This window comes from Phalacrocorax carbo, chromosome 1 (assembly GCF_963921805.1).
Source record: "Phalacrocorax carbo chromosome 1, bPhaCar2.1, whole genome shotgun sequence".
Classification (NCBI taxonomy): domain Eukaryota; kingdom Metazoa; phylum Chordata; class Aves; order Suliformes; family Phalacrocoracidae; genus Phalacrocorax; species Phalacrocorax carbo.
In genome coordinates this window covers 146956121-146975145 of record NC_087513.1, presented here as the reverse complement: position 1 = coordinate 146975145, position 19025 = coordinate 146956121, and the positions used below count along the sequence as shown (strand labels likewise).

General features: G+C 48.3%; 1 protein-coding gene across 3 annotated transcripts in view; it reads right to left on the bottom strand.

The window, feature by feature from the left end:
* NPAS2 (neuronal PAS domain protein 2) overlaps positions 1-10308 on the bottom strand; it is a 109696-nt gene extending 99388 nt beyond the window's left edge. The window contains exons 1-2 of one of the 3 annotated variants that reach the window (XM_064439029.1): positions 9697-10308; positions 8454-9569 (exon numbers count right to left, since the gene is read on the bottom strand). In XM_064439029.1, coding sequence (XP_064295099.1) covers positions 8454-8770 — 317 coding nt within the window. In that variant the 5' untranslated portion in view covers positions 8771-9569; positions 9697-10308. Of the gene's footprint in view, positions 1-8453 lie in introns of all 3 variants that reach the window. The other 2 variants (XM_064439014.1, XM_064439023.1) reach the window with 2 other exon arrangements.
* Positions 10309-19025: the final 8717 nt, after the last annotated feature.

Genomic DNA, 19025 nt, shown 5'->3' with positions numbered 1-19025 from the left:
TGCCACCCTGCAAACAATCAAATTAAAGGTCCAGAATTATTCCAGCAAAGTTTCCATTGTCTTCAGTGACAGCCCAGAAAACAAACAAGATTCTTCAGTCCTTCTAATTAAAAAAATATAGATACAAGAGTGAATATGAGTGACCTATTTATTTTTTATCAGTATTGCTCTTGCTGAAATTGTTGGAAATGCACCCATCTGGTTCACGAAACTATTTTTTGGTTAGGCTGTTTGTGTGAAAGTATCTTTCCCAACTATTGTATTAATATACTGAAAACAAGGCATAAGATAAGTAGACTGGAGAATAAAATATTCTTCTCCGTTTGGTAACCAAAGATAAAGCAAATTAAAAAACTCAGTGCTCATCTGATGAACAGGATGAAGATTCTGCCTAAGTAGTGGCCTTAATGGTCTGTGTAGAAATCATATAGCTGTTTTCCCCTTTATAAACCATAAATTAAAGGAACTCTCACTGGAATTGTAACTGGAATGTGGGTACGTCTAATGCAAAGCCTCCAATTTAAAACCTTTTACTGTTTTAGATGTCAAAACCAGGAACAGGCAAAATACCGCAAGTAAAATCTGTAGAATTACCAATAAAAACACCAAGGCAGATATTTTGTATGAGAACTAGGAATAGCAGAAAAATATCCCGCCTCGAGCCGATCACGTTGCACACAGTAATAATATTTATTATTGACAAGAGTTTGCACGCATACCATTCTTACCCATCATATGGGAAATATCATGTCAATTCTCCATGCTGCATTAATGAGAAGAGTCCCACCCAAACCAATAAGCCTAGGACTTGCTCAAAGTTGGATCCATTCAGCTGCTGACTCAGTCAGATAACCAGTCATTCCCAGGATCTGCACAGTTACATCCACCTGTTGATTTAGAGACTGCAGATGGGAGCTGCCTTATTAAAATTGCTCTCCAGCTTAAAAAATTGACACACCTAACAGAAGGAATTGAGAGAAAAACAGTCTGGTCTGCTCATCAATGACAAAATGATAATAAATAATCAAACTCAATTATAATTGTTTGCAGCGCTAAAATTATGCTTCAAGAAATTCATTGTCATCTGTAAACTTGTTAAAGTTGATTACGATTTTCTCATGCTGGTTTTCTTCCTGATGATTGAACAGTATTGTCTATTTTAAAAGGAAAAAAAAAAATAAAGCTGCTTGAATAATAAATTGTTTATCCCAAGATAGAACAAACAGTAGTGATGAACTTTAAGAATGGTTACTAAATAAGAACTGAGAATTAAAAACAAGTATTTTCCTGTGCAAGGTTTTGTTTTTAATGTGTTTTTATTTTTAACTGGATTGAGTGCTGATTACAGAAAATTCAAGGCTACCCGGACATCAGACTGCTCAATTGACTGAAAAGTTTGATGACTTCTCTAAAAAGCAAGGTCTGTGCGTGAAATTAAATCAGTATCATTGCTCCGAGATAACGTGAGGGGCGTGGGGCGGGGGGGCAGAGGTTAATATCCGTTATTAAATAAAGTTAAATGAGATCAAACAAGACGTGCAGGATTCAGGAGGGCTCTTGGAGCTCGGGTTGTTTCCCTGGGCTGCTTATGCAACCTCGCTTGTGCAGGCAGTGTAAGGGCCTGCCATTTTATTACATAAGGTAGCCCAAAAATACAGCTAGGCAGTTGTGAGCTCCATTAAGTGCTGTAGTGGAGTTTCTCTACCAGTTAGCATCTAGAAATTTTAAGAAACGAGCAGAAGGACTTACACATTACTGAGTTTGGGACTGTTGCTATTCTTTTAATAGCAACAGATCTCATCTAAAACCTAGCAAATATCATCAGTATGAGCTACCTTTGAACACATTGTGCTTTCACCATTCCTTAAGTGAGCAGCAATACACAGTCTGGTTTCACACGGCCGAGGTAAGCACGATCTAGGGCTTTAAAATCTGCCTTTCAGACCATTAAGCAAATTGTCTGGTTTAGTAAACAGCAGTCAGTGCAACGTTATTGTTTTAACCAGCGCTTAACTGCAGTGGACAGATGAAGAAAATTAATTTCCAATGCATCCTCACATTCTCAGTTCAGAATTTCAAAGCCTGGCCTTGTACAGACAGATAAAACTGTAACTACAGCAACACCACATCAGGGAAGATGACCACCTTACCCTGAATACTCTCCCTGACACCAGGCAGCAGCAAAGGCTCGGGAAGCCTGCACGAGCAGGGCGGGCATGTAGCAATATTACAGTCTCCCAGCGGACACTTCTTCAGCCAGGCATTGTATCTCGGTATTCAATGCCTCTTGGTAGGATTGCTTCCGTGAATGTAATTGCTTTCTGAACCTACTTGAACCCAAGGAGATAAGGCTGTCTATCCTCACCATGCCTGCACAGCTCAATAATAGGACACCAGGGAGCGAGCTTGAGCACCGTACCCTCCTTTCTGCAGCACTGCTAAGTTTTAGCTCATGCCCTGGCTCTGCTTTGGAGCACTTCAGCTAGTTTCTTCCAACTAGCTCCTTCCACAACAGTTGTGCTATAACGGGGCCAGCCCTGAGCAGTGAAAGTGCAAGCCACCAGGACCCCCTTGGCCTTGGGAGCCTAGGGGGGCCAGACACTGACCCACTTCATTTTGCTGAGCAGACATAGCCAGGGGGACCACCTGGCTCCGCACCACCTCTCAGCTGTGGCCAGACACGGGTGCCAAGGGGCGGGTAAAAGAACAAAGCAAACCAACAGTGATATTTCCTCAGGATACTCATCAAGCTTCCAAGAATTTGCAGTGGTTTTGCATTTAATAGCCCTTGATGGATTTCTCTTCCATGAACTCATCCAGTCACCTCATTAGCTGATGTAACCTCTCAGCATCCACATCCTGTGGTGAGGAGCTCAGCAGCTTGACCACGCCACGTGAAGAGCCACCTCCTTTTGTTTTCATGCCCACAACTGCCTGCTTCGCCCGATGCCCTCCACTGCAGTCACTGTGAACAGTCATTCCCAGTTTGCCTTCTCCATGCTTTGCATAATTTTAGAGATTTCTGTTGCCATCGCTTTATCAGCATTGTCACTCCTCAGGCAGGAGCCGCTCTGTTCCTCTGATCCCCTTCGCTGCCCCTCTCTGAATTTTCTCCCTCACCATTATAGACCTTTGATGCGGGGGGATCAACAATACACAATACTGAAGATGTGGGCATACCAGAGCTTACACAGTGAAATTATGGGATCCTTTTTTATTATTTTCCATCCTTTTTTTAATAGTCCCTACAGTTCTACTTGCCTTTTAAAACAAAAAAACCCCACAAACAACTCACATCTGAGCATTGCATTGATTTTTTTCTGAGTTGTCCATGAAAGACTGTCTAAGCTTTTGCATCTTCAGTGACCTGTAGCAGCAAGTTCCTATGATTTTGTTTCAGCTAACATATTCTTTCTTCTACAAACTTTCAACCTGACATGCATATTACATTCATCTGACATGAAGATACTTAAAGAGAAAGGGTGGTTGAAACGTCCCAGTAGATGATGCTCTGTCGTGCTGGCACTTCTTGCGTGTTTTGAAATGACAAAGAGGTTTCACACCTGAACTTCCAAATTTCCATTCTGATCTCAAATGCACCTACACATCCTTTAGATTTTTTTCCCCATATCATCATTTCACTTGGCTAGAAATTTTCTATTTTATGCACAGATCCCTAAGGACAGTGGTAAAACAGCTGAAAAGCACCTTCTGCCATAATCAGGCCAGCAAAAGACCAGCTGTTTTACACAGACTTGTGCCTCACCAAGAGAAGGTGAGATAACCTCCTTGTTCTCATTATTTACGTGGTCATTTTTGGAGTACCTTGGAGTTCTGGGCACACTACCTCCTGCACAGGCACAGAAGAAAGAGATAGCATTGCCTCAAAGAGCTTGCAGGCAAAGGAGAGGACAAGGAACAGGAGGCAGGTACTGACAGAGTACGGGGCAAAGCAATATTATTTCCTAGTGACAAAAGTCCAAGCTCACCAGTGACCTCACTTTTGTGAGCGTTCTATTTTTCTGAAGCCACAGGTGAATTTTCAGGCTGAAGCAGGACTAAAACAAGTGTAGGGTGTGCATAAGGCTATTCCTCCCAAATGTGGCAGGCAGTATGCAAGAAACACTGATCTCTGCCATGGTCCTTGGATAAAGGACCAGAAATGCCTTTGCCAAAGTGTAATTAAACACAACTTTTTGATTGGACTGAGTCGTGCTTCGTGGTTTGCGTTCAGGGAGAAGAGACATAGGAAGAGAAGCACAAAAAACAGTACTTACCCGTCTGCCCCCAAAATGTGCATCGAATTTATGTGTACAAGTCCAAGAAAGCCGTGCCCCAAAATCCCTCAGCCTAATCTCTGACATCCCTGAGCCACTGCAAGATAAATGCAAGGAGCGGAGAACGAACCATGTCTGCATTTGCTCAGGTGCTCACTCAGAGCACGAGCCTACAGGAACACATCCCTTCTCACCCTCTTGCCTTTCCTGCCCTACAACTCCTGTATTTCCGAATTCAGCTGGTGATATACTGGTGTGTATAAATATATGTATATATATAAAACATATATTTTTATATGTGTGTATATATATGTATCTCCTGTGTGGCCCATAGCTGGTCACAACAAAGAGTAATGGCGTAATGGCTTCAGTCCCCCCGCAAAAAAACTGAAATACCAAAAGCACCACTACAGAAACAAATCCACCACCATCTCTGCATTCTGCTTAAATGCAATTACATGGTGTTGCCCTTTCAAACTTCAGTAATCAGCCTCATAAGGAAAAAGACCGTCTATTAGCTGATGCTGATTTCTGACCAAATTAAATTAGCTAAAATACAAATATTTGCAAGGCCTCAGCCTAGTTTTTCGAAAAACAGGTTTTAATAAGATCAAGGATCAACAGAAAGCTATGCCAAATCTAAGAAAATTACTCGTTTTAATACAGAACCCCCCACAAAATCTGCAACTCAAGTGCATCTGCCCTAAGAGACTGAAAGCAAAACTATTAAACACAAATTAAAGTTACTTAAACTCTATGCTGTCCGGCTTAGAAAGAAAAGCAACAAAGTGCACATAAAGCACACATTTGACATTCATTTTCAGCTGTTGTGTTATTTAAAATCATCAATTGTATAGCGATGTAAGTAATTTGATTGCTCAAAACTTACGGTTGAACAGAGGCAATGATTATTTAAATCATTTGCTCTGCAAAGCATCCTATCCTTACAGAATGCTAGAGCTACAAATCAAAACCATCAGCTGTTGATCTTAATTTTCCTACCTTATATGAACATATTACAATGCAACATCAGTTACATGATTACATACTATTTTTCCCATGGGGTTTCACTACTTTGATGTTAATATATTAAGCTATAAATTCCTCCTCCAGTTTAAAAAGTGGAAAACCCACCCTAGCCTACCTCAGCAGTCACTTACCGGGGTGAGTCCTTTAGGTCTGCAGCATAAACAAACTAGTGTGAGACTTAACCGGGGCATACAAAGTTACTATCCTGTCCATGGCAAACCTAGAGCTAGAAGAAGGAGGGCAGACATCGCGGTGGAGGCCTGAGGCTGGGCCTGGTGCCAGATCTTGCTCCTCGGGGTGCTGCCTGATGGTGGGGTACGGGATAAGGAGGAGAACAAACACATGGGCTCAGCGTAACTCCAGAGCCCGGGCTCCACAGTGGAGATAGCTCCTCTCCAGGCCCAAGGTTCACGACTGCAGCAACAACAGTTGCTCCTCATGGCAAGGAGACAGCAACAATTTCTGTGAGGGGACCAGGGGAGGGGCCAAAGAAGCAGAGACAGGGGCTGAAGAACACAGGAGGCAGTGTGAGGAGGAAGATGAGAGGGAAGAAAAAGCAGTAGTACCATGACCTGAGCATTCAAAGGCTGGAAACGACTGCTTTTGCAGGCTCAGATCTCCTGTTCCTGTCCCCTACAAGTCCCTCACCACCTTTTTCTGCCCGCAGTCTCTCACCCACCTTTTTAGTTCTCTTTTCCTTTCCTTCTCCTTTCCTTATCTGGTCTGGGTTTTCCACCTCTACCTACAGTTCCAGCCCTTTCTCTAAACCTTGTTCCCAAGCTTTGCCATCTATGACACCGTCAAGTCCTCTGACTTAACTCAAAGTCCCTGCTCTTCTCTTTCCCCATGCCTCCATCATGCTGCTGCTTCTCCGTTTTGGTCCCACCTCTTCTTTGTCACCATGCACATGAATTAAGCAGTTTCCTCCTCCTTCTCTGCCCTGCCTCAGCATCAGCTGGCACACCCTGCCACCGAAGACACAGCTGAGAGTCTTCATGCCCCCTCCTTAGGGTGCTCGCCATAGCAATAGCATCTGGGAAGAATAGCTGCAGGGGAAAGTCCACTCAGACCTTGAGCCAGCAACTGGAGCGCTCTCATTCTTCCCAGGAAGATGAGCAGTTGCATGTCACAAGGCAGGGGGGTTCAGCATGCTCCGTGCTGAGAGTGAGCGAGTGCAATGGTCGAGCCCTCAACATCCCTCCACCGAGAGCGCGCAACTTGTGCTCTGTGACAAGATGAAAACTGAGACAAATTCTGGAAGATTTTCGTAAGGTCAACATAAGGCACAGCCCCATCACAAGCCTGATGCCAACCAAGTATCTTTCTCCTGCTCCAAAACACGAAGCCACAAGAATTCAACAGTCTCAATGGAAGCGTTTCTCAACATAGCCAAAAATAATGTGGATTCATAGAAAAAGAAAGATCAAGGTCTCCTAGTACAGGATGATGTATACCTAAACCATCTTTGTCAGATACGGGGCCAAAGAATACATTTCCCTCTAACCGCGTTCTCAGAAACAGCTGAACCATTTCATCTGAAACTTCCCAAAGAGAGTCTGTCTTCAGCAAACACTCAACCTGGAAAATGTCAGCCTCGTTTTAAGCTTAGCAAATGCATAAGCACCTGAAAGGCATGAAAGGTACTGTACTGGAAAGCACGAGATAATTTTAACTGCGGACAACATTACTGCCGATGATGACATAACAAGTCCTTCGCATGCTCTCGCATGCTCTAGGCTAGAAAATGGGGCAATAGCCATAATTCTGCAAAGTCTAGTCTGTGGGTTCAATCCTGCGTGCATGCAGGGTGGCACCTTTATTTGGGAGGGAAAGCAATTTTAGGCAAGCCGACTGTCTCCAGGCTTTGGAGCAGGGCATAGAAGTGCTGCCAACTTGGGGAATCACCCCGGCGTCGGATACCCGGCTCTGGAAAAGCTTCGTTTTCACATGTTCAGAGGAGGCTGTCCGCAGCTTGGCAGTTACGTTCTCTTGACTACTCCTGTTGCAGAGCAACTCGGTCAATAGTCACCTACAGAAATGTATGCAGGATTGGGCCCTCCGCCAGCCAGCATCTATTGGAATCGGACACGGATCAGCGGATGACCTGGCTGCCTTTGGAAACCGTGAACGCTGATTATTTAGTATCACCAAACGAACTAGACCCACAGTAGGATACCAATTAACATTTCACACCGAGGGGTGGGAGAGAGAGAGAATTTTCCACTCGAAGAGGCGGCCACTTGTTGAGCTGAATGCTCAGGTTAGCCGTCCCTGTCCAGGGGGAACCCTACAGCCCTTCTGGAGATTTAGCACCGTGAAAAGATTAAAGTTCCTCTGCTGGCTGTAATGCTTATAACCGCTAATTATTTCTGAGTCACTTGAGTGAAAGTAAACTGCCATCCTGTAGGCAGTTAAGGAGTACGGAGGAAAGTTTCTGGACGAGCGTGCTTGTTAATTGACAAATCGGGCTAGTGACCATGGAGGAAAACACCACCGCAAACCCCTCCGTGAAAGAAGTCCCGCGTTGCCGCTTAGCCCTCGATTTAACGTTTCCCCCCCCCCCCCGGCCTTCACACCGACGGGGAACAGGCGGGAGCTCGGCTCAGGGCTGCAGCGGCGGCAGCAGCGAGGCTCTCCCGGCACACGACACCACCTCTGCTCCCACAGGGACCCTTCGCCCATTCAAAAATCCCACTGGTCTTACTGGAAGTTTGCCTTGACCGAACGTTGCCCGGTCGCGTCGCGGACCCTGTTCGCAACGTCAGGAAACGCACCAAAACGAGATCGGGGGGGGGGGGGGAAGGGGACGACGGGGACGACAGGGTGGGGGGCATTTAATTTTTCCAGAGGGAGGGGCCAGGCCGGCCGGACCCGGGACAGCCACGCCACGCACAGCGCGCTCCCCGAGGGAAACTTTCCCGCGGCCGCGGCGATGCCACCCGCGCCGTGCGTGGGAGCAGCGGGGCCGGAGAGGAGCTGACCCCGAACGCCGCCGCGGGGCGAGGGGGGGGGTGGGGTGTCACGCGTGGGCGGGCGTCCCTCCTGGGTGCCGCGGGGTGCCGCGGGCGGGCGCCCCCTCGCGCGGGTGTCGCGGGTGGGCGCCCCGCGGGGCGGAGGGAGGGCCGGGGCCGCAGGGCCGCGCGTTACCTGGGGTGCCGGTGCTGCGGGAGCGCGGCGGGGAAGCCCCAGCCGCCGCCGCCGCCGCCGCTGCTGCTGTCCGCGGTGGCCACCTGGGCGCGGGAGCCGCCGCCGGTGCCGGTGCCGGCGGTGCCGGTGCCTGTGCCGCCGGGCTGGATGCCGCCGCTTTTCCGGTGCCTGCCGGTGCCGCTGCGGCAGCGGCCGCCGCTGCTCCAGCCGCGCAGGAGGCCGGCCTCGGGAGCCGGCAAACTCTTCCTCGCCGACGAGGAGCCGGGGACGCTGCCCGCCTGCTGCTGCCTGCCGCCGGTGCCGGTGCCGTGTCTCATGGTGCGCGGGGCCGCCGCATGCCGCGCTGCCGCCGCCCCGGGCGCCGCGGGACCCACGCGCGCCGGGGCCAGGGGCTCCGCCGGCAGCGGGAGGCCGCGGGGAGCCGGGGCTGCTGCGGGGCGGGGGAGAGGCCGGGGGCCGGGGGGGCTGCTGGCTGGGGCTCCCGCTGGGGCATTAAGTTGGACGCGCGGCCGGGAGACGCAGGGCGGGCGCGGGGGCTGCGGGGCCGATAGTTCTCCGCGAAGTTGGAGCCCGGCGGGCGAGGCGGGGGCATCCTCTCCGCCGGCCCTTCATCGCCGCCGCCCGCCGCCGCCGCCCCTGGCCTGTCCCCGCCGCCGCCCCGCGCCCTCAGCCGGCGGCGCTCGGGGGGCGCGCCCCGCGCCCCGCGCCCATGGGCGGCCGCGGCACCGGCGGCTGGCGGCGCCTCGCCGCCCCCCCCCTCCCGCGGCGCCCTCCGCCGCTCGCTCGCTCGCCTTCCTCGGCAGGGAGAGGGGAGCGGGGAGGGGGGCGGGGGGGGGAGCCCCAAACCCGAGGGGGGCGCGCAAAATGGGTCAGGGAGGGGGAAAGGGAAGCCGGCGGTCGCCTCCCCCCTCCCCGCGGCGGGCTCCGGGAGGGCCGGGCTGGGGCGGTGGGTAGCGAGAGGGCTGCGGAGGAGCTCTCCCGCCCCGGCTCCCTGTGCACAAGTGCAGGGAATGTTCCACTGACCTACATATTTTTCCAAACATACGTGACCTTTTTTTTTTTCTCTCTCTCTCGTTCTGTGGGAGGAGACAGGCGAGGATCCAAGAAAAGGAGAAGCTGGAAAGAGAACGAAAGGGGAAGCAGGGGAAAAAAAATAAAAATAAAAACCTCAACCAAAAAGCCAGCCCCGCATCAAGGATGGTTTCACAACGCCTCGAGCAAACCCAAGCGTGCCCGCCTTTACCTATGACTATAGCGACATCCCCGCGCTGCACCGGCGGCCGCCCCTATAGCCTGACCCCGGGAGCCCACGCCACGCCACGCCACGCCACGCCACGCCACGCCAGCCGGCCGCGGTGCCGCCGTCCCCGCCGGGCAGGGCTGCGCCCAGCTGCCCGGCCGCCGGCTCCCGGCGGGACCCCGGCCCGGTTCGGCTTCGCTCGGCGGGCTGGGGACGCCCTCCCCGCTCGGCCCCGGCCCGGGGGGTGGCCCCGCGCCCGGCCCGTGCCCGCTCCCCCGGCGGCGGCGGCGGAGGCGAGCCGGAGCGGGGCACGGCACCGCGCTGACCCGGGGCAGGTTCCCGGCCTCCCCCCGGGCACAGGCAGGAGCTCCCGATTTGGTTATGCAACGCCGCGCCGGCAATTAGAGCAAAACCTTGACAGAGAGCTCTTTTTTTTTTTTTTTTTTTTTCTTGTTGTAAAGTAGGTCATTCTTTTTATTCCCCACTTTGCATTTTTTTTTTCCTAATACTCCTCCTGCAAAGTGGCCGGTGAGAGATAAGGAAGTGTGCCGGAGCAGGGGAGGAGCTCTCGATTCGGAGGCTTGCTTTTTCGTCTCGCCGGCCGCTCCTGCCGACTTCTGACGGCGGCGGCAGCAAGGGAGGCCTGGGGTTGCCCCCCGAGAGGGCAGACCTGGCCGGGGAGCGGGGGCAGGGCTGGGGGGGCAGCCCGCTGCTCTCCCCCCTAAGCCCCGCTGCCCCCGCGCCTCCCGCCCGCCTCTCCCGGCCCCCGCCGGCGTTGCCCCCTGCCCGCTCTCGCCTCTGCCCCGGGGGCTTTGCTGGCACTGCTGGGTCCACCCGGCCACCTCAAAACCCCACCCACCCCGCCTTTGCTATCCTAAAGAAACACGAGAAGGAGGCACGTCTTCCACCCGCAAAAGGGGTCTCCCCCCAGGATACGGTACTTGCTTTTTAGGTACTTGCATTTTCCGTTCAGGGAAGGGATTTCCTGGAGAGGGAAAAGCCCCTTTAGCTGGTACAAGCTCCAGAAGGGCCTTGCTGCGCTGCCATACCTCTGCCAGCAGAGTCTGTGTGGTGGGCTGAGTGCCCACCATCTCCCCCGGGTTCCCCATCTGCCCCGGCCTATTCTACCTCCCTTTTAATAACACGTTAATCCTTGCAAAATACCAGCCAGCAGAGACCTCTCTGCCCACACAGGGTGTGTGTGTGTGTGTGGGCGCAGCGTGGGGGCTGAAGGTTGCTGCAGCTATCTGGCTCCAGCGAGGTCACCCAGTCACCCCGCCACGACACCCCGCTCCCCCCCGTACGCCGCGTCCAGCCTGTTATTCAATCCGATTCAGTCCTGAATGCAAATGTTAATAATTACAAAGTACGGAAAAACACCGCGCTCTCTCGCCGAGCACTTTTACACCGTACTTTATACAACAGGCATGACTAATGTTGAAAGGGTAAAGTTGTTTACTTTTAACCAAGATTAAATACAAAACTTTGAAAAGCTCCTCCCTTCCTTTGGATGAAACCCAACGTTTCTTCCCATTTGGAAATTGTCAAACAGTGGTTAAACAATCCTTTGGCAAACAAGTAGCGCCTGAGGGAATAAAGCATCAGATACATGGGGAGTGGAATAAAAGGCATTTCTGTTCCTGAGGTATTTTTCTTGTGTTGCACAACGAAGTATAACATAAAATCCTCAAGCCTTGTAAGGTTAGAGAAAAGGAACTTCCCATGCTTATATACACCACATGATTTGATATCCCAGTCTTTTTGAAAACCTACCAAATCCCTGCCCCAAAAACAACCCTGCGCTTTCAAAAGCTGGGAAACCGAGTACCTTGAGGAAAACACCACGTCGAGAAAGGCAATCGGCGAGAGACGGGCGTATGTACAAAATTACATCTTTACCGTGTTTTAACAATTTCTCTGTGAATTTCTAAGGACTCTATTGCACAAATGAAGATGGGAGACTGCTTCAGGTTTGTTTTTTAATTCATACCCTAGGTTACCAGTCTAATTAGGGCAACAAACAGCAGAGTGGCTGAGGGTGAGGCAGGGTTTTCCCAGCGCATACCTGAGTCCCGTTGTGAAATACCAGCCATTCAAAGCGCACATCCTTTCTCTTGGTCCAAATGGAAAATAACCCAATAAAGTCAATGCTGCATTTGCTTTGGAAATCAGCCAAAGGGTTACGCTGGGTGCCACATGTAAGAGCTTTAAGGCAGGAGCCCAGCGTTCAATTTTTTAAAAAAATTAGATCGTTCTATGATCATGAAATATCAATAAGTAACTTTTCAGACACCAGGAGCCTGTGATCCAAAGCTGCAATCCCTTTTGTTTTGACTAGAATAGGCTGGCCAACCTTCGCGGCCCAGAAATGACGCGGCAGGGTTTTCAATGAGCCGAGAACCACAAGCTAGGTGCCTCCCAGGGTGGAGGGCCAAAGGGAAGAGCGGCAGAGGACAGCCGCTCCCCCAGGACCCCACTGCTCCACTGTGGCAAGCCCATGGGAGGGATGTAGGGTTGGGTGTGAGTTCAGCCCGGACATACCGGGTTTAACTCTGCTGGCTTGCTTTCTCTCACTGCCAGGAATTCGGATAACACGGTGCCACCACTGCCTGCGTGATGTACCCTCAGGGAAGGAGCTACCTGGGATATCACTTTGCTATAGAGCTGGATGGCCTGGCCAGCAGGACCTCGAAGCACAGGCGTTACCTGTGCAATATCAACGCTTTTAGCCTTTAACGGACAAAAGTAGATGTTGCGGGGAAATAAGGCTCAATTTGCAGCTTTTAATTGAAATGTGAAGCCTACATTTGGATTAATGTTTGTGTAGAAGTAAAAAAGGGTCCCCCAGATGATGATCCTTTAATCGACATAAACAGCAACAACGGTGCAAAAGTCAGGGACGGCACTGTGGGGGAGAGGGGTGCGATGGAAAAAAATAAAGGACCTTCAAAGAGCCAACCAAATGGCACTGAATGTGAAATCATCCCCCTAAGTTTTCTAGTAAGTAAGAAAGAGACAGACAAGGATTAATTTGGTTAATATTAATTAAGGGACAGGACAGACCTTGGGCCACTTGTCTCCCTACCTTCCACGATGAAAGAGAGAGCAACAGGGACAAATACATGGCAAATAAATCTAGTGGCTCCTGTTAGTCAAAGGAGTCACACCAGCCGTGGCTGCTGGGAGCTCTGTGCTCCTTTCCAGCTGGGCTGGCTCCGGGAGGTGAGGATGGGAGCGCAGGGACAGACACGGAGAGCTCCTTCTTTGGGGAACACACTTCTGTAACCAATTTTGGCAGAAGTTTCTGCAGGGTCTTCAGAGGATCAGCCTTATTTTTCATTCTGCAGTTTACAGCTTCCTGAGGGAGGGAGAGGGAGTGCATATTTATCAACCAGCAGCACAGCCTCCATATCAGGGAAAAGCAGAGGGATGCCAGAGAGAAATGGGCTTCAGATGCATCCTACTGCTGCTGCCCCAAGCACTGGAGTAGGCTGCCTGATGGGTCTTCAGAGCGTCTTCAGCTAGAAAACCGAGCTCCCTGTCTTTCTGCATGGTTATGACAAGACAAGAGCCAATTTGCTGATTTGAACTTACCTTAGTCTGATCCATTTTGAAGCAAAAATTTATCCATTGCCAGGATTTTCATGGAAGAACTTAGTCATGTATATAACCTACCTGAGGGTTTGACTTTCCCAGATTATTCAAAAAAAGGGTTTGCAGATTTTCTTAAAGTAGTTAATGCAAGGAGTGGGGAGGAAGAAGGCATAGGTTGAAAAATTAGTGACTCATGGTTAAATAGACTTAACGTCTGGAAGGGCTGAAACTGCTGCTGAGTGTACAGAAAGCCCTAAAGCCTACCACTGCCTGTCAACCTTGTGGCTGAGCATTTACAGTCTTCCCGTGAAGCAAAACTGTCCTGCAGCATGAGCTGTACATATCACAGAATCACAGAATCACAGGTTGGAAGGGACCTCAGGGATCATCTAGTCCAACCTTTCTAGGAAGAGCACAGTCTAGACAAGATGGCCCAGCACCCTGTCCAGCTGAATCTTGAGAGTGTCCAACATGGCCAAGTCAACCACTTCCCTGGGGAGATTATTCCAATGGTGACTGTCCTCAGTGTGAAAAATTTTCCTCTAGTGTCCAATGGGAATCTTCCCAAATTGCCATGGAGCTCATTCTATGTATGTGTGTGTGCGTGTGTCAGCCTGACGAGCCAAAGCTCAAGGCTGTGGAAATAATCCTTTCTCATGTGGAAAAGAGAAGATGATCCATCTGTTTTCTGGTTGACAGTGGCCTTTGTGCCAGTGCACCTCTTGGCCCACAAAAGACCATTTGTTCACTCACAGAAGGACTGGAGTATATTTTGTAGCAAAGTCCGGTTTCAGTGGGACTGTGCTGGTTAACAGAAATAAGGAATTAATGGCGTGGCTGAACCTGGGAGAAAGGCTCTGGTCTGAAGTCAGGCTGATGGAGCTTTTTCAGCCCTGAGAGCTGTTCAAGAAAATGAAATTCAAACTTAAATCTGGAAGTAAAGGATCTGCTATTTTTCTCTGGAAGTCCTGGTGAAACAGAAGATAATAAAGGGTCATGGTGCCATAACTGAGTTAAGAACAGCTGGGAGAAGTCTGAACACAAAAGCAGCATCTTTGGCTTTACCTTGACTAAGAAAAACAACTGCATTAATGCTGGACTGCAGTAGTATTTTTTTGGCAAGACACAGTCCCTATGGATCTGTACAAATATTTTAATTCCTGTCAGGTTTCATGAGACCTTCTACCTCTTCTAGAAGCTCTTGATGAGCAGGAAGGTGTGGTAAACTATTGCCTCTCTCCTTAGCCTTACTTCCCTCTCCACTGACTTCAGCAGATGATGGGTTAGGCCTGGAGTTCATCCTCACTTTCAGGACTGTGCCCAGTTTTACAGATCCTTTGCTAATTGCTCCCTTCTCATTTTTTCCTGAGTACTGTTCTTACTCACAACCTTGGAGTTACACTACTTACTAGCACACACTTGCTCTTTCAAATTCTTCTCAGCTTGCTTTGATTCTGTGCAGCACTCTACTTTTGCACCTACCTTAAGCTCATTATGTTATTTTTCTGATGCACATTAGTAGAAAATATGGAAATTTTAAATGTGAAGGTCAAGTAAATAACAGAGGAAATAAAAAAATCTTCAATCTTGGGGGTATGTGGATCTGCCCTCACATATACAGCTCTGCCATCTATGATTTTCAAAGCAGTAAGCAACTATCAATATCAAGACAACGTGTAAGCCTGAATTTAGCTGCTTCACTTCAAAAAATCAGCTCAGAAGATTTTGTTCCAGGATGTTTTTAGCATACGTGCTCAGATCTTTCTCATTTTCTTCTCTTATACCACCCCTACGTATGAGAAGGGTCTATGAGGACCATTGATTCTGACCTCCTGAACAAATCCAGGACACAGCATTTCCTCTTAGCATGTCTGGCCAGCTACCTGATTATCATGTTTTAAAAATATATTAGTCTTGACTTAAAACAAATCAGATTCATTTCTGCATTGTCTCTTTCAGTGTTTTGACTGGTGTTGCTTAACCTGCAGCAGTCAGTAGGCACTAGATGTCAAGGAGGCACTAGGAGTTTTCTGCAATGTGCTCACCCCTGTCCGAACAGATGCTAAATTCCTGGTAACAATAAAACCCCCCTACTGAGCTAAATCATGCATTTAAAAACAATTTACTTCGCTGTTTTAAACTCTTAGTGTGAGCATAGTCATACAGTTTTAAAAAGTAATTCCAGAAAACCTTTTTCCTTTGAGCCAGATTATTTCCTTTCTGTGTCGTCAGTGAAAATGGGCTGCTTCATGGACTGGTCTTCCTTTTTTTATGGCAGTGAGCTCCTCTCCCTGATATTCATGCAAACACAGTTCTCATTTCATTGCAAGCACCCCGGGTGAGCGTCGAAATACAAACGATACCTTGAAAACAATTTTGCTGATGCAAATTCAGGTAAGATGTTCTGTTGCTTTTCAAAGTCAGAGTTTTGACTATAAAAACTTGGAGGGTGTATTTGGCCTCCGTCATTAGCGCAAGCTGCATGCAGACACGGCTGCTAGCAGAGGCTGTGCTATTTCACTTGCACAGAGCATTGCAGGAGGGAAGGAAGCAGAGGAAGAGAAAGTGTTAAAAAGGTAAATATTGACTCAAAGAAAGGAGACATAAAGGAGAATGTGGGAGAACTGTAAATGAGCCAGAGAGGATGGAGAAAAATTCTTCAGCAACTGTAATTAGGTTAGATTTCAGAAGTAATTGCAGTGTTCCAGCATCAGCAGATACTGTAGGCAATATTTGCCCTCAGCTGCTTTTGCAGAGAAGGCGGCGAGTTGTTTCAGCATGCAGGGCCTGATCCTGACGTGGTTGCACTGATTGCGCACAGACGTGAGCCCAGTGCGGCAGCTGATGTCCTCCCTCTCCCTGCCACTGGAAGCAGGAGGAGCATCCGGCGGGGCAGTTTGCAGGGAGTGGAAGCGGTGGGTGCAGAGACACGGACACAGCGGCGTGTGAGGATGCAAACACACAGCCTAAATGGAAGAATATGTATTTAATGAAACTGCTCGTGCAAAATTGTGTTAGCAATTTAATACTGAATAAAAGGTGTTTAAACTGTCACCGGTGCCTGGCTGATGCTGCCACCTTTGCAGAGGGCATGGGGAGGCTGTGCGGGTACCTACCTCCCTGCCACGGGCTGGAGCAGTAACTGGGGTGTGGGAACTGCAGTCCCCTCTGCTTCCTTTAAGATATACTTCTCCTGTAAAAAACCAGATTATATAGGCTTTCTGCAGGGAAAATAGATTTCACCTTTAAGTCTTCTGCAGAGGTTTTACATTAGCCGTTCATGCACCATCAGAAAATCAATTACCATTGGTATTACATGCAGATGAACAGCGCAGAGTAATGGAGAATTCATTTTACACAATGCTTTTAATAAAATGCCAAATACAGCAAAATATTTTGCCAAAGGGCTATTTATAGGCTCTGTGTGGGAAGTGTGTCTGAGAGGGGAAGTCTGCACCTTTGTGATTTGGACAAGGAGTGAGTCTCAGCCTTCTTAATGCAGATATTGGTCAAGCACATATTTCTGCCAGGATGGATTGAAGATGACAGCAGTCCATCGTCTGTATTGTGATGGCTCTAACTTCACATAGAAAAAGACTTCTTTTAAAAACAAGAGTTTCGCAGGCTGCGTTGTTGCCGTGCCAGTTGTTGCAAGACCCTAAAATAACTGAATTACTCCCTCGTTCTTGACACTCTTATCATCTTTTCCTGTTCTTAATGCCAAAGCAGTTTGCTGATTAGATTTGCTGTGTGTATTTCAGTAAATCATTGACATCAGCACCTCTTTACAAACAGACATATCTGCAATAACAGCCTTACTCCTACCTGAGTTTGGGGATGTAGCTGGGGCAAAGAAAGGGACTCAGGAAGCAATTATGAAAATAAGAACAGCAATGCAAGGCCAGACCAAAGTATGCTGCCTCTAACTGTGGCCAGAAAGAGAAGTGAATAAGAATAGCACAGTCATACACTTCCCTGGAGCGCTCTCTCAGCTGTCAGTAGTTTATGCTCAGGAACTCCCCGTAGGCCAATGTAGCTACCATGGGCAACATCCTCCTGCAGAGAACCCCACAGCTTAACTATACACCTTATGAAGAGCCATCTGGTTTTGCTCATTTTGAACCTGCTAGCTTTATTTGGCACCCCTTCGTTCTTGTGTTGGAAAAGAAGGGGAACAATCAATCCCTCTCCACCCTCTTTATGCTACTCATGGTTTCATAGAAACGTGCCATATCCCCTCTCAGTCATCACTTTTCCAAGCTGAAGAGCTGAAGCATGGAAACTGCTCCGTGGTTTTGATCATCCCCTGTGGCTCTTCTCTGAATGTTTTCCAGTATATTTCCTTTAAGTTGAGGACCAGGACTGCACGTAGTAGTCAATAAGCAATCCAAGTGGGCACACACTAGATCTGTATAGGTGCATGATGGTGTTCCTGCTTTTCCTTCCCTAATGACTGCTAACACAGTGCAATGGCTCTTGTGTCTTTAAGGTCTGCTCGGATGCATAGTATATTTCAGTTACATGAGCTCAAGAACAGTTTTTTTCCATTTACCTTTTTTTTAATAGCCCTGCTGAATCCAGCCCAAAATAATAGAAATTTGTCTTAACTTATCTACAGGTTTAGCTCTATTGAAAGAAAAGAATGGCTAGAATATTGCTAAGGAGAAAATGTATTATTATTCACTGTAACTCCCAAGATTTCTGGAGGGGCTATATTTAAGTTATGTACACAAAAAATAGCCATGCTGAAGGGGGAAGAGGGATCAATCACAGAAAACATGAACAGTGAAAAGAAGTGTTTCAAAATGTTCTAAACTTGTGAAAATAAATGTATGATAGGGTAGAATAGATAATGTAAAAAAAAAAACCTTTAACAATTTCCTTGCAATACAATGTACTCCCTTCTTTTAAATATTTTTGTCAGACCTAAAACTCAAGATACCATGAAAACAAGTAAAATAACAGATGAATCCTTCAGCCAGTTGCTATTGCAATCTATTACTTGCAGGAAGGAAGCATGTTTATTTTAAAATATCCTCCTTGCCCTTAAAGATATAGTCAGATGTTTGTATTACTTGAAGACTGTTGTAAATATAATTACCCAGTTCTTTTTTAATTTTGAAATCCTGGCTGGGTATATTGTTTTATGTCTTACAAATTTAATCTAATCTGGGCTGGTGCTGTTGAGGAAGACTGATACGGCACTATAGAAAACCAGTAGCGATGACCTACGCTTCAGTCTGAGGTTCCCTCTTTGCAGAGTAAGTGGTACCGATTTCCCACTTGTCTCCACCAAGCAAACCACTGATGCCCCCAGCTAACGTCTGCCCTCAGGTTTTCCACCAGTTCCTCCTGCAGCGGTGGCCCGTACCCCCTGTTGCCACCTGGGGCATTAGTCTGACAACCTCATGCCGAGTGCCATAGGGTGCAAATATTGAACCTGTGCCTTAAAACATCTCTCCAAAGTTGTGCCTAAGTATCTCCAGCTGCTTTATGAGAGTGAGTGAAACGGTCTGAAAGCTTCATTTCAATTAAAATAATCTCTGCTTTAGCTTTACTTGCCACAATCAGCAGTGGCATTCAGCTTTCAAAAGCTGATGGCAGCGCTGTACTGGCAGGAGTGCGCTGGCCCGTTCACTACTTCTGAAAGAGCAAGCAGCTCTGACCTGCATCACACAAACAGAACTTCATATTTTCGAAACCTTTGATCTAGAAATTTCTTACCCCTATCACTCTGT